The 16,003-nt window shown below is 37.2% G+C and overlaps 3 protein-coding genes across 5 annotated transcripts in view; 2 read left to right on the forward strand and 1 right to left on the reverse strand.

Annotated features, from left to right (window-relative positions):
- The window catches only part of LOC134642677 (MAM domain-containing glycosylphosphatidylinositol anchor protein 2-like), a 191,157-nt gene that overhangs the window by 134,844 nt on the left and 40,310 nt on the right, over positions 1–16,003 (reverse strand). The window lies entirely within an intron of this gene.
- On the forward strand, positions 2,061–4,397 carry LOC134642861 (low choriolytic enzyme-like). 2 transcript variants are annotated; one of them, XM_063494891.1, is made up of 7 exons: positions 2,061–2,154; positions 2,428–2,475; positions 2,621–2,770; positions 2,862–2,979; positions 3,805–3,983; positions 4,073–4,154; positions 4,262–4,397. In XM_063494891.1, exons 1-7 carry the CDS (start codon positions 2,061–2,063, stop codon positions 4,395–4,397), a joined length of 807 nt encoding a protein of 268 aa, XP_063350961.1. The 2 variants fall into 2 exon arrangements, with proteins under 2 accessions (XP_063350961.1, XP_063350960.1); XM_063494890.1 differs by having other exon boundaries at positions 2,061–2,124; positions 2,389–2,475.
- Positions 8,090–10,382, forward strand: LOC134642948 (low choriolytic enzyme-like). Its single transcript, XM_063495048.1, is given in 7 exon segments — positions 8,090–8,195; positions 8,457–8,504; positions 8,606–8,755; positions 8,847–8,964; positions 9,790–9,968; positions 10,058–10,139; positions 10,247–10,382. Coding segments are annotated over 7 exon segments (819 nt in total).

Raw genomic sequence — 16,003 nt, forward strand, 5'->3', positions numbered from 1 at the left:
ATTAGTGCGGATTTAATAAATGTGAATACTCTCACGCTAAACAATTCATTTCTGCATTCTGAGGTTTTAGAAAATAGTTTTTTGCTCATTGTAGTCTGATAAACAAGGCCCAGACTTCATGAGATAATCACTGTTGTGCCAGAAGAGCTTGATTAATGAATACAGGAAATTATAGTGAGTAATTGAAGTAATAATATTATTTGAAACAACACATTTTAACACAACAACCAGTTACAGCCAGAATAAAATAAAAAAGCAAATGTGCATTTTATTATGAAATGGACTGATGGAATATGTAGCACTTAAGTTATTAGTGATCAACCTCATAGGGGGTTAAAACAAAAAGGAACTTTGTTCTGATACCAGCAGTAAAATGAGCTGCTCTTTTGGCATAAATAGGGTGTTCTGTGTGGAAGGAAAAAAACTGCACCGTAGGTGGTTACACCAATACAGCTCCAAACTAAAGCAATAATCATCTGATTTCTGTTTCCTCAGCAAACAGAAATCAAGTAATAATCATGGTTTTTATTTCAAAATTACACTTGATTGCCTTTACTCAAAATTCATACAATTAATCTAAGAAATAGTGATATTAGAAGATGGTATAACCAAGATTTTTCTTGAAGTGTAAATAGAAGAACCTGAACCAGCAAATAAATACTCATCCATGCATTGTCTTAACTGCTTTCTCAATTGGGGCATGATGGCTGTCACAGGCCAAAAGGTGGGGTATACTCTGGACGGATCACTTCTCACAGGGCTAACACAGAATGACAGACAACCATTCCCACTGATATTCTCAGCCATAGCCTTTTTAAAATCAATTCAATTCAATTCAACTATATTTATATTGCGCTAAAGCACAAAAACATTGGCCGCTTTATATTGTAAGGTAAAGACTCAACAAAAATAAAGCGAAAAAAGAGAAAACCCCAACAATCACATGACCCCCTATGAGCTGAGCGTTGGTGAGAGTGGAAACAAAAAAATCCCTTTTACCAGGAATAACATGGATATCTGCCATGACCGTTTGGGACAGGAATCACCAGGTGACATAACATGCATGCCTTTCAACTGTGGGAGGAACTCTTAATACCTGGCATTTAGGCACATGTAAGTGAGAACATGTAACCTTCACACAGGAAGGCCCCAGCAAAGCCAACAGATTTAAACATGGGATCTTTTTGCTGGGAGGCTGCAATGCTTAACATTGCACCACTGTGCTGCCTACAAGACAAATATATATGTTTTCATAGAGATCAACCTCCCACAGCTGATGTTACTAAGCATTCATGTCCAGTATATCTCTCCCTCTGCAGAATAAACAATGCACTTTTCACAGTTCTACATTCCCATTAACATTAACAAATCTGTCAAAAAGCGCACATTTTAGTCAAATTGATGTATAATTACTGTTCTTAAAACTTACGAAAACATTTATCAAAACGGGTGTACCTGTCATGAATTTATTATTATAAATTATTCTCTGGAATATATTCTTGGTGCAAAAGAAGATAGAGATCAAAATGCAATTCAGCTTCTGTTGAAGGTGGTGAACAAGTACAAAGTCCTGACATTACCTGACTCACAGAGGCTCTACTAGTAGCTCTACTTCTAAACACACATACCCCAGCCTGTTTGCAATCAGGTTATTAATGGTTTAAAAAACATAAAGGCAGCGCCTTCAAACTCTTTACATTGCATGATTCCACTGTTATATTTGTTATTTTTAAGATAATGCTTTGGGGCAGGGTCACATCTCCCAAGACAATCTCCTGCTGGTTAAAAAAGCCTTATGCTAAGCAAGTCGACACCAGCCTGTGGTCACTATAATCCCCCCAGAATAAAATTATCAGTGTGGAAACAGTGGGAAATGCTGGACAGGGCAGCTGTGTGTCTAAGGCAAAGCCTTCTGAACCCCTACCATTAATCTCTGTACACGGACACACCTGGACACCTTGCATATAAGTTCATCCCTGACTGGGTTTTAGCATCACTTCGTTGGAAGACAAGTGAAGTTTCTGAAGTGACACCTTGACAGTCGACATCTTCGGACCAAAATGGACCTGACAACAACAGTTTCTCTTCTTCTGCTGCTGCTTCTGGGCCTCTGTAATGCTCATCATGACCATGTAAGTAAATATTCATTAAAAAGTAGAATTGCTTGTTAATACTGCATGTACCTCATGATACATCTCCCATAACATTGGTGCCTATCTTTATTTGTAACGTAGCATTCAACATATTAAATACAACTAAGTGAAATTTGTTTCTATCTTCTGTTCACAGGATCGTGCTGGTCAGAATGGTAAGTGAACAAATCTTGGTTCATCTCTTTGCAGCTCTGTATAACTAACTGTGTCACATTGTAACTTTTCTCATTGTAACAACAAAGCTGTATGACTTCTGATTTTCTTGCATTCATAGAGATCTCTGTGGAGGACATTAGCACAACCATCCTCAGAATGAACAATGGTGAGTCTTTAGCCATTATATTACAAGAGGGGGGGCAATACTTTGTCTCATTATCAGTGTCAAATTTCTATGTTGAGTAAAGTAACGTACTTTTTAGAGAAAAACAGCACTTAGTTGAAAAGCCATTCTATCATTCTATCAATAGGATCTACAGATTTTCTGGTGGAAGGAGACATACTCATTCCAAGAACCAGAAATGCTTTGAAGTGCACAAATAAGCAATACTCCTGTCGATGGCCAAAGTCTCCCACATCTGGGACTGTTGACGTCCCTTACATTCTAAGTGATAAATATGGTGGGTTTAACTGTGGTGCATGTTACAGCACATTAACATCATTTATCCAGTGAAACACTTATGTCACTGATTAAGTTATTCACAACTGTAGATAATGGTGAGAAGAAGACCATTTTAGATGCCATGAAGGGCTTTGAAACAGCAACCTGTGTTCGCTTCATTCCACGCACAACAGAGACCGCGTACCTAAGTATTGAACCAAAATATGGGTAAGTTATTTACTACAGCACTATTTGAAACAAAATACACTGCATGCAAAGCACTGAAAATAACTGCATATGCAGTGAAAAATGAAAAAAAAAAACAACAACCAGTAAATAATTTATTTTCTTAAGTATGTTTGTTTAAATAATTTGTGTAAAGGAGATATTGTAAAGTGGAGAACAGTTTCATTACCAGATGAGATTTCTCATACAGTCCCACACTTTGGCTTGTTAAGCAATAAAACTATCTGGTTGAGGTTAGCGATCACTGTGGTTTCAGCTAAATCTAAATAGATACACTGTGTCTATATTCAGGACAAATTACTGTTCTTACATCAGACTTGAAACTTTACATAAATAATGCCTTCATTTTTACAACTACTGCATAATGCATATTGGTAGAAGAAACAAATATTGTTTGTGAACATTTATGGCAATTCTAAACATAACTTTGTAGCATTAGCTATTTGCCAATATGTTGTATCAGCATTTGTAACAAAAGTAAGGAAGAGGCAGGAAAAACACAAAGAAAACAATGTTAACCACGTTAGTATTGATGTTGCGTTTGGAACGCCACAAACCAGCCGATCCGTGCAGAGTCAGGCAGAGCGTAAAAGAGTAATACACAACTTGGTGTAACACTAAAAACTTTAAAAACAGTTTTAAACTGTATTGCCATATTTGTCAAAAAGTGGAAAGTTACTTTTTCAATTCAACTTTTTTTTCCCTAGTTGTTCAAACGTTCACTCGATACATGTTAAACATCAGACTAACGTCAACTGTCCTCCTCTGACGATCATCTCTGGCTTCTTATACTCTTTACATTTTTAGCTGTTCCTCTTTGCTGGGTCGTATTGGAGACATGCAGGTGGTGTCACTGCAGAGGTTTGGCTGCGTCCAGCATGGTATCATCCAGCACGAGTTGCTGCATGCACTTGGTTTCTACCATGAACACACTCGAAGCGACCGCGACCAGTACATCATAGTCAACTGGCAAAACATCATAAAAGGTAAAAATCTCAAAGCCTCAATGATGACTAATTGAAATAAGACTGTTCTGTTGCTTGGTCTTTTTAATTTATTTGCCTTTTTTCCACAGATTATTTCAGCAATTTTGACAAGATGGACACCGATAATCTCAACACTAAATATGATTACTCCTCTGTGATGCACTATGGAAGGTAAGCCTGAACAAAAACACAATCTTAAGTCAAATGTACTAAGTGTAATTGTGTTGCACAGAAACAAATTCTGTTTAATCGCCTCTTGCAATTCTTCCTAATTATAGGACTGCCTTCGGAATTACTCCAGAGTCAGAAACATTAACTCCCATCCCCGATCCCAACGTTCCCATCGGCCAGACTGTTGGCATGTCTGACATCGACATTCTCAGGGTCAACATACTTTACCAGTGCCAGAACTAAACAGGATGAAAATATTAAAAGCATTATAATAAAGCATTGTGACATCTACAATTGTTTCTGAGTTTTGTGTTGTGATTGACATTCACATAATAAGACAGGCTATTCCATATCACATATTGTTAAACTTGGTTGAATTTATTTTATTTTGCTAGTTTGACTTCTTATGGAAAATGAATAAAGCTAAATGTGATGCTGGAAAAGTCTTAAAGCTTAAGTTTTCTAAAGGTTATTCTCCGCCAAGTGCAGATGTGTGAAGTAAAAGATCAAATTGGATTACCTGTGTACCCACGTAGATCCCCCGAAGTGGACAGGCATTGATATCCAGGTGGCACATATACACAGAAAAGTACTTATATATGTTCAAAATGCTTCATGCAAACATTGGAAAATATACAAATACATTGAATTTGAAGTACACATAAAACAGATGCCAGAGTTTGCAGCACCATTTCTCTCTAACACACACACAGTGTAATCTTTCCCCACTGATAATAAATGTCACATTATTGTGATGTACAGCACAAAACATATACAAATGCAACCCTCTCCAGTTAATATGTAATGTGGCTTCTTTAATTACATCAGAAGTTTGTTTTCTGTACAGCTGTTTTTCATTCTTTTTATTTTCCTCAAAATTTAGAAAACACTGACTTGTCACTAGTTAAGATGAAGCTGTCCTGTGCTGTTTATAAATCAAACCTATTCAACCTGTTAACTATCTATTACTATAGAATTAACAGATTAATGAAAAATATGCTTGGTTTATTAAAATGCATGATGATAACCAATGTGTTGGTTTGGAAACTAACTTGAATTTTCACTTTTGCCATTTTGGTCATCGGCTTCTTTTTTTCTGTTTTGTTTTGTTTTGTCTAATCATCTAAGAAACCGCCAATTACCGGAAAGTAACCAAAAAATAAAATGCAAGAAATTCCCAGATTATATGTCTCAGACTTCTTGGATGGGCTGTACAATAAACCACACACCAATACCTTTGTTACCTTTTGATATCAAAATTATGAAATTATATTTCTTTTTATTTTTACTGTAGCTCCTATAATAGTGTCTGGAAATGTTGTTGATGAACAAAAAGAAGAAAAAGAAAACATTCATTTACCCAAGTTGAGTAAGTTGAATAAGCCATGTTCAAATATTTTCTCATGTTTTTTACAACCCGTTCTCACTCCCAAATCGTAACATTTTACGCTAGGTGACAAATCGTCAACATATTACGTTTTCGGGCACCCAAGGCGTTCCTACGTCACGACATCGGAAAACTGCGGACACATGAGAACCGTTTGGACTCAATCTACACATCTTCGCTTTTTCCCTTAAAATCGCTTTAGAAAACACTATTTCACCTCATTAAAGTGCTGGTTAAGGTTAGGAATAAGGTTATGGTTAGGTTTAGCGATAAGGTTAGGTTTAGGCTTAGGTATACGGTTATGGTTAGGTTTAGGCATAAGGTTATGGTTAGGTTTAGGGATAAGGTTAGGTTTAGGCGTAGGGATACGGTTATGGTTAAGGTTAGGAATAAGGTTATGGTTAGGCATAAGGTTATGGTTAAGGTTAGGCATAAGGTTATGGTTAGGCTTAGTGATAAGGTTAAGTTTAGGGCTGCAGTACAGGGCTGGAAACCGCCGCGTACCATAACAACGTGGAAGGTCACCTTTCGCGTTCCTCAGGAACGCCGCAGGACGTGACAAAACGTCGGGATGTTACGCCTCGGGAGTGAGAACGGGCTCGTTTTTTAATAAGTTTGTTTGCCTGATAACTGCAAGGTTTAAGCTAGTGATTCAGATTCAGCTGATGTGATGCCTAGCACTTACTAGCATACAGCTACAACTGCCTGTGTTAGCTTCTCCCTATCAAATTTCAAACTTTAATAGAGCTTAAATGGGTGAGTTATAAAATGTTTGTTGCAGCCGAAGGCATTAGACATAAGGACCTGTGGTTCTGCTTTTGCTGGCATAACACTGGACATTTTGATGTATGATTCTATGGGAACTGATTTCTATTAGAGGCCTAACATACAGTGACAGACAACCGTTCACACTGATATTCACACCCACATCCTGTTTAAAATTACCAGGTGGCCTAACATGCACACCTTTGGACTGTGGGAGGAAGTCTTCATACCTGGCATTTAGGCACAGAGATAATGTTTAAAGTTCACACAGAGAGGCCCCAGCCAGCCAACAGATTCAAACACAGGATCTCCTTGCTGTGAGGCTACAGTGCTTACCACTGCACCACTGTGCTGCCCACAAAACAAATAAATATGTTTTCAGAGAGCTCAACTAACCACAGCGGATGTTACTCAGTATTCATCTACAGTAGAGGTGTCAAATATAAGCCACTGGACCAATAGTTAGCCCTCTGCCTTTGGGAAATATGAAGGACATAAACTTTGGGCTGTATTTTCCTAAATTTTACAGCTTGTCCTAATGATAAAGACCTCCCTTCTTATGGAGCAAAGTAATGAAGTAAAGTTCCGAAAAGGTCCTGTTTTTTTCACAGACGACAAAACAAATGTCTGGGTTTTTTTTTTATTTTTTGCTTGTTTTGATATGTTTTTTGACAAAATAAATGCATAAATTAAATAGGACCTTTTCTGGGAATGAACAAAAACATTCTGCTTTATGATTAAAGGACAATCTGGCCAATGAGCTACCAGGACTTTTTCTGTAATTTCACACTTTTGTTTCTTACGATTTTAGCCCAAAGACTCTGAAAACAGATTTCTTTCATTAACAACAGCAGCATTTGCTTATCATTAAGAAAAACTGAAACTTCTTTTTGTTATATTAAAGTATCTTGAGGTTTAAATACGTTCTTTACACCGACAGAAAGATGAATTTCACTTGTCCAAATGTGAAATGAGTTTAACATCCCTAAGCTGCACTATATCTCCCCCTCTACAAACAAAAACAGTACACCTTTTACAGCACCATATTTCTATTAACATTACAATAGTGGTTCTATTTTCATGTTAATCTGTCAAAAGCTGCACATTTTAGTTAAACTGATCTCTAAATACTGTTCTTAAAACTTACTAAAATATTTATTTAAAACACGGGTGCAACTATCATAAGAATTATTCTCTGGAATATATTCTTGGTGCAAAAGAAGATAGAGATCAAAACCCATTTCAGCTTCTGTTGAAGGTGGTGAACAAGTACAAAATCCTGACATCTCCTGACTCACAGACGCTCTTTAATTGTCTATGTAGTTCGACTTCTAAACACACATACCCCAGCCTGTTTGCAATCAGGTTATTAATGGTTTAAAAAAATACTACTTAAAGGCAACGCCTTCAAACTCTTTACATTGCTTGATTCCACTGTTATATTTGTTATTTTTAAGATAATGCTTTGGGGCAGGGTCACATCTCCCAAGACAATCTCCTGCTGGTTAAAAAAGCCTTATGCTAAGCAAGTCGACACCAGCCTGTGGTCACTATAATCCCCCCAGAATAAAATTATCAGTGTGGAAACAGTGGGAAATGCTGGACAGGGCAGCTGTGTGTCTAAGGCAAAGCCTTCTGAACCCCTACCATTAATCTCTGTACACGGACACACCTGGACACCTTGCATATAAGTTCATCCCTGACTGGGATTTAGCATCACTTCGTTGGAAGACAAGTGAAGTTTCTGAAGTGACACATTGACAGTCGACATCTTCGGACCAAAATGGACCTGACAACAACAGATTCTCTTCTTCTGCTGCTGCTTCTGGGCCTCTGTAATGCTCATCATGACCATGTAAGTAAATATTCATTAAAAAGTAGAATTGATTGTTAATACTGCATGTACCTCATGATACATCTCCCATAACATTGGTGCCTATCTTTATTTGTAACGTAGCATTCAACATATTAAATACAACTAAGTGAAATTTGTTTCTATCTTCTGTTCACAGGATCGTGCTGGTCAGAATGGTAAGTGAACAAATCTTGGTTCATCTCTTTGCAGCTCTGTATAACTAACTGTGTCACATTGTAACTTTTCTCATTGTAACAACAAAGCTGTATGACTTCTGATTTTCTTGCATTCATAGAGATCTCTGTGGAGGACATTAGCACAACCATCCTCAGAATGAACAATGGTGAGTCTTTAGCCATTATATTACAAAAGGGGGGCAATACTTTGTCTCATTATCAGTGTCAAATGAAAGAATGAAAAGCCATTCTATCATTCTATCAATAGGATCTACAGATTTTCTGGTGGAAGGAGACATACTCATTCCAAGAACCAGAAATGCTTTGAAGTGCACAAATAAGCAATACTCCTGTCGATGGCCAAAGTCTCCCACATCTGGGACTGTTGACGTCCCTTACGTTCTAAGTGATAAATATGGTGGGTTTAACTGTGGTGCATGTTACAGCACATTAACATCATTTATCCAGTGAAACACTTATGTCACTGATTAAGTTATTCACAACTGTAGATAATGGTGAGAAGAAGACCATTTTAGATGCCATGAAGGGCTTTGAAACAGCAACCTGTGTTCGCTTCATTCCACGCACAACAGAGACCGCGTACCTAAGTATTGAACCAAAATATGGGTAAGTTATTTACTACAGCACTATTTGAAACAAAATACGCTGCATGCAAAGCACTGAAAATAACTGCATGTGCAGTGAAAAATGAAAAAAAAAAACAACAACCAGTAAATAATTTATTTTCTTAAGTATGTTTGTTTAAATAATTTGTGTAAAGGAGATATTGTAAAGTTGAGAACAGTTTCATTACCAGATGAGATTTCTCATACAGTCCCACACTTTGGCTTGTTAAGCAATAAAACTATCTGGTTGAGGTTAGCGATCACTGTGGTTTCAGCTAAATCTAAATAGATACACTGTGTCTATATTCAGGACAAATTACTGTTCTTACATCAGACTTGAAACTTTACATAAATAATGCCTTCATTTTTACAACTACTGCATAATGCATATTGGTAGAAGAAACAAATATTGTTTGTGAACATTTATGGCAATTCTAAACATAACTTTGTAGCATTAGCTATTTGCCAATATGTTGTATCAGCATTTGTAACAAAAGTAAGGAAGAGGCAGGAAAAACACAAAGAAAACAATGTTAACCACGTTAGTATTGATGTTGCGTTTGGAACGCCACAAACCAGCCGATCCGTGCAGAGTCAGGCAGAGCGTAAAAGAGTAATACACAACTTGGTGTAACACTAAAAACTTTAAAAACAGTTTTAAACTGTATTGCCATATTTGTCAAAAAGTGGAAAGTTACTTTTTCAATTCAACTTTTTTTTCCCTAGTTGTTCAAACGTTCACTCGATACATGTTAAACATCAGACTAACGTCAACTGTCCTCCTCTGACGATCATCTCTGGCTTCTTATACTCTTTACATTTTTAGCTGTTCCTCTTTGCTGGGTCGTATTGGAGACATGCAGGTGGTGTCACTGCAGAGGTTTGGCTGCGTCCAGCATGGTATCATCCAGCACGAGTTGCTGCATGCACTTGGTTTCTACCATGAACACACTCGAAGCGACCGCGACCAGTACATCATAGTCAACTGGCAAAACATCATAAAAGGTAAAAATCTCAAAGCCTCAATGATGACTAATTGAAATAAGACTGTTCTGTTGCTTGGTCTTTTTAATTTATTTGCCTTTTTTCCACAGATTATTTCAGCAATTTTGACAAGATGGACACCGATAATCTCAACACTAAATATGATTACTCCTCTGTGATGCACTATGGAAGGTAAGCCTGAACAAAAACACAATCTTAAGTCAAATGTACTAAGTGTAATTGTGTTGCACAGAAACAAATTCTGTTTAATCGCCTCTTGCAATTCTTCCTAATTATAGGACTGCCTTCGGAATTACTCCAGAGTCAGAAACATTAACTCCCATCCCCGATCCCACTGTTCCCATTGGCCAGACTGTTGGCATGTCTGACATCGACATTCTCAGGGTCAACATACTTTACCAGTGCCAGAACTAAACAGGATGAAAATATTAAAAGCATTATAATAAAGCATTGTGACATCTACAATTGGATCTGAGTTGTGTGTTGTGATTAACATTCACATAATAAGACAGGCTATTCCATATCAATTCAACCATATTTTTAAACTTTCCTGTGTTCATTCATTTTCATTTATTTCTTATTGGTAGTTTTACCTTTTATGGAAGATAAATCAATAAATCCTCAGACAAATTTTTTCATCATATATGAATTATACCTGGAACGAAAGTTCCTTACCATGCATAATTCTCCATTACAAGTGGTATCATAACCTAAATTAGCAACATTCAGCCACTATTCAGACATACTGTATAAACAATATAAATGCAAACTGGTAGAGAATCTCAGGAGACACTTTGAATGAACTATTAAATCTGAAAGCTAGTAGATAATCAGAACTTATCTTTCTAAAGAAGAAGTCATACTGACTTGTTCTACCAGTGCCATCTACGGCATCTGCTATAAGATATTAACAGTGTACTCCCACTAACACAGGTGTAACTCATAAATATACATTTTTTGATTCTGTTCTGTTTAATGTGTCATGGTTAACCCAGTGTGAGCATGCATAATACCACAGCCCAGGCCACAAATGAAAAAAGAAAAAATAGTGAACCTGGCTCACTTAGCAATGACAGCCAAAACGAACATATACTTCACAATAGGGCTGTACAATAATCACATTTTAATCTCAATCATAAGTTTCACTTATGAAACGCAATGCAAAAGCAGTCCCACACCACCTGATGATGATGTTCCTTACCATCGCTAACAGCAATATGATGAATGCACAAAGGCCAAGAAACACAGTGAAGTGTTTGATAACGTCAGTCCTCCAGCATCAACTCAGACGTCCATAAAAGTGAGCCTGCACAGCACCTCAGCATATCAGACCAGCTCACAGAAATAGACCAAAATCACCATTTGGCCAAAGATAAATTTCCACTAAAAATGTTGAGTAATGAAGGCTTCAGGAAAAAACACAGGAAAAAAGCCTATGCTATCCCCTTGTGATATTTTTTCAAAGTAAAATTACCTGCGTTATATGCAAAATATAGCACAGAAGCGAACCAGAGAGGGATCTCCCAGCTGTTGAGTACCTTGCTATGAACTTTTATTATTCATTATAACCATTTTGGCCATAATCGTGCATAATCCTTCTTCACACAAAAGAAGCAAGGCTGCAGGTTGAATCAACTTTAGGCATGTATTTCAAACTGAGGGCACAGATTGACACGCCATTATTTTCCACAGACTCTGTTTCAGTTTTTGGAGGTAGCAGTGTCCAAACTGAACAGTACTGTTCACAAGCTTCTCATTTGCAGATAAGTTAATTGCTTAGTGTGTGACAAATAAATGATGGAGTGATAAAAACAGCTGACTGTCCAATCCCACTAAACATTGGACATCAGATAAACATGCAGATCATCTCTATATTGGGTCCGTGGGTCCACAACTAATTCTATACAACATCCAGACTAGGTCCCCAACTTGGACGTCAATATGATGTTCAACATTTTCACTTTTGACTGGGTAATTTTTTTGGACGTCATGTGGACGTCTATGACAGGTGCAGGGAATTTACATGATTAATAAGTGTAATTTTTTTATTTACAAATATCAAGATTGTTTTTTTTAACATGATACATATGAATATGGATTATTTATAAACAAACACAATTTAATATGTGTTATTCAGATTATCCACCAAATCTCCAGAGTAAAAAGAAGCAAGAGGAAAGCAAGGGTGACTAGAATTTCAAAATAAGAGCATGTGGAGTCCAGTAGAATATTCTCAGGAGAGAATCTCAGCTCAATATGTTGTCATTTTTCTGAAAAGTTAAAAAAATAAAAAATAAAAAAAATAAAATAATGACTGCTAAAACTAGTCAACAACATAATAATATTTGGGGAGCCCTCCAAAGTATATTTATCACTAATCATCATGAGTAGTACACCAGTAATAAAAGACTGCAGGTCAAATTATCTTGAATGTATCAACAAAGATAACTCTGTAAATGAAAATAAATATTTACATTCATTTACAAACAACTTTGTATGTGCAATAAAATTCTGTTAACAAAATAACTTTAAACTTTATTTTTTTTTCCCTGTGTGTATCTTCTCATATTTTTAGTGCTGTTTACTAAGGAAATAAAGTAGGGAAACAGTGGGAAAAAACAAAGAAATGAATTTAATTAGATACAAAAAAGACTGAGGGGTAAATATGTGGCAATATCTTCATAATTGAGTTCATTTCCATTTTGGTTCATAGTAATTAAGTTTGGGATTTGCACATTTGCGAAGACCTTGTTTTATCTGAGTGAATCAGTACTGCAGTACACGCAGCAAGCCAAAATTCACAAGCTGACTCTCTGTGGAAAGGCACAGATGTGGTAGTACACAAGATAAACCCCTCTCCTTCTACTCCCTAACCCTGCAGAGAATTTTTTTTTCCACTTGGCCACATCCCACGCTTTTGGATGTGTTTTGTTCACCCTTTGAAATTTTATGCAGTGTTATTCTTCTGTGTTCACCCCAGTGAAAGAGAGCAGCGTTGGGCGAGAAACGCATATCAGGGGAGTTTTGGAGTGAGATAAAGAAGGAGAATGCCTGGGAGAGAGAACAGATTCCTGTTAAGCAAATTCTTCTCCTCCCATGATGTATGAATGCGCTAACAATCACAAGAGCGCTGCATGTATTTCTCCAGTGTCCTGGCTTAAATGCAGCTAAAGAAGGCCATGGCACTGGCAGTGCTCTGAGAAATCCATGCAAATCTGAATACTTGAGATGGACACAGGTCCTTTAATGTTTCATAAAGCAGTTTCAGTTCATATCAATCGTTCTGCCCATAAAATATTCAAAATCTACTTGTTTATTGAAATATTTAACGCGCTGGCTCTGTTCAGACTCCAAGAAACTCAGAGAGATTTTTTTTTCCAGCCAGCTATAAATTACAATTTTCCTGCAACGCCTGATTAAAATAAGATTACAGATGAGCCCACGATCCCATGACTAAAGCATAAACAGGCCAAAATACACTGTGGTTAAAAATCACTGAACATTCAATGAAAATGAGAGGGAGCTTTCTCAACTGCGAAGCATAAATCGAAACATATCGAAGGGAATATTTCTATCTTTCCTTAGACTGTTCGCACATTTCCCTCTTGGTTTTTATGCTACCGGAGACAGCCATTTGAAGCAAGCCTAATCTACATACCAAACATTTAGTTATACTGACTGTTATCTGATAACAGCTACAAAGAATTGTCTGTAAGGCTTTCACTGATGCTCTTTGACCATACTTTAAAGGGCAGTGTGTATGTGACCAGCAGGGTCTCCTGCAGGATGTCTATTCTAATAAGAGCAGGCCAAGCGGAGCCAAATGCAGTCTGATCTGTGATGTCACTGGTAATACACTGGCAGGCCATAACCGCTGGCTGGATGAATGGCTCTTACCACCACATTATTAACACAGATCAGTGTACCTGCCTCTCTTCAAACACGATAAGCCTCAGCACACAGCTCTCCTCAGTTCGCTGCATGAGCTGCCTAATGTCCACCAACAGGAAATTAAAATGTTTGCTCTGACTCGTGCTACCATCCTGGCCAGTCTGACCTTTAAGGCTATTTTAAAATGTTCAACAATTTTCAACAAGTCAGGCTTTCGACCTATCTGGAGGAGAGAAAGGTATTTTGCCCTTACTCTGGGTTTCAATTTGTGCAAGTCTATCCAAAAACTATATTCAGATGTCCTTAGATATGTTGAAAGTCTGTGGTGTCTCTACAGTAAACCCTCTTTCCATAATGACCATGAGGAGATCTCTTTCTCCAGCAGATCCAATCTAAGAGATAACATACAAATTGACATCTAATGGCAAGAATAATAAAATATAGATAAACTCTTCATCTTTGAGACAAACTGGATCAAAAGACACAACTGCATATAAAATCTCTGTCTCTTTGTCTGCAAACTCTTCCAATCTAAGCAAATCAAACTTGGCACACAGATACATCCTGGGTCCCTGAAGGTTCTTATCTGTATCACATTTTAAAAATCATTGTATCATTTTATTTCATAACAATAACATTGAATTCATATCCATAAAACATGAATTAGGCATGATATATTATATCATCATTTGGTTGCCTCATAGCCACCTACCAAAATTGTCCATTTGTAGAGTTTATGCCCCTAAAGCACCTTATAAAAAGCATTCTATCACTTTAATATAACATCATGTTATAATATATTATGATGTCATGATATAATATGACACAATGTGGCCAAGCAACCACCTAAAAATCACAGACCAAACAATCCTGTAGTATTGGCATGTACTTAAATTCAGGCTCTTTTAAAGAATGTTGTTACTTCTGATGTGTGTTACATATACACAAGTCATAGATTGATAGGTGTCATAGAAAAAGGTGCTCCTCGTTATAAAAAAATGACACAAACCAAAGATTTTTGAACGTTTTCTTACTTGAATACAAATTCACATTAGAGAGGGGTTTCTTTATAGCCACTCTGGTGAAAGGAATTTCAGCTAAATTTAAATTGTAGCTAGTATTGCTGCATTGTGTATTGGTAGTATGACATATCTGAAAACAAATGCGAACTTTAATGCAGGCTATGCATTGATCTTACAAAATAACCTTGAGTAGCTTTTCTTTTTTTCAAACATAATTAAATAGCTGAAACAAACAAACAGAAAAAACAGAGACTGTTGTTTGTGCAGTGGATTTGATTTTGGAACATAAGAGAGAGATGAAAGCAACACTCACAAAAACAAGTAAATTTAGTTAGAGATGCGGTCAAAGAAAATAGAAAAAGATTGGCATACAAAGTCTGAGAGTCTTTCTTGTTGCCCTGCAGGGCCCAGTGGAGACGATTAGTGGGCTGAGAGATGGAGGCAAACTCTAACGTGTGCTATTGTTTAGGCTTTCATGAAGTTTCATTTAGCTTCTATTTAACAGATGCGAAGAGCCTGAGGCGCCACATTGAAACATCTAAGGCTCATACATATAGAGCACACTGACGACTAACTGTCTGATGCCACTACACTCTCAGGTCTAATAAATATTTCATGCATTGTTTTCTCTGGCACAGAGATCATGGCTGACATTACTTTAATTAAAAAAGTACAGGCAATATAAATGCATATGATCTTTACAGGTCATGTGGAAAAAGAGGAATGTTGTTTTTAAAAAAATACCCTTTGTAAATGTGTAAATCAGACTGAGGCATTAGTCTACAATCCCTTTGAGCCGTGTTCGCATAGCTGCACCGCATCTCTGTTTGTCAACACTGACGAATTGCAGCTGTCGAAAATGATGCGGTCCCATTAGTGACGGAATCCAAGCTGAGACGGAGCCAGACAGAAAGCCGCTGTGGGGACAAGATGATAACAAGGTACTCATTGGAGATGTGAGGGATGGTGCTTGCGCATCACTCTCTGTGTTTGCCTGATGAGACCGGGGCAAAGGAGGAGGAGGAGATGGAGGGGTTAAGATAAAGTGAGAGCAAGGGAAGCGTGGAGAATGAGAAAGAGAGCGAAAAGTTAAGGAAGAAAAAGGATGGGTGGGAGATAACA

This window comes from Pelmatolapia mariae, linkage group LG15 (genome assembly GCF_036321145.2).
Source record: "Pelmatolapia mariae isolate MD_Pm_ZW linkage group LG15, Pm_UMD_F_2, whole genome shotgun sequence".
In the NCBI taxonomy this organism is placed as follows: Eukaryota; Metazoa; Chordata; class Actinopteri; order Cichliformes; family Cichlidae; genus Pelmatolapia; species Pelmatolapia mariae.

Excerpts from the sequence above, each read along its gene's own strand:
- LOC134642861 (XM_063494890.1), top strand. The coding sequence starts at position 2,061 with ATGGACCTGACAACAACAGTTTCTCTTCTTCTGCTGCTGCTTCTGGGC. Across the intron at positions 2,980-3,804 it reads AGTATTGAACCAAAATATGG|CTGTTCCTCTTTGCTGGGTC; the intron begins GTAAGTTATTTA and ends TTACATTTTTAG. Across the intron at positions 4,155-4,261 it reads TCTGTGATGCACTATGGAAG|GACTGCCTTCGGAATTACTC; the intron begins GTAAGCCTGAAC and ends TCCTAATTATAG.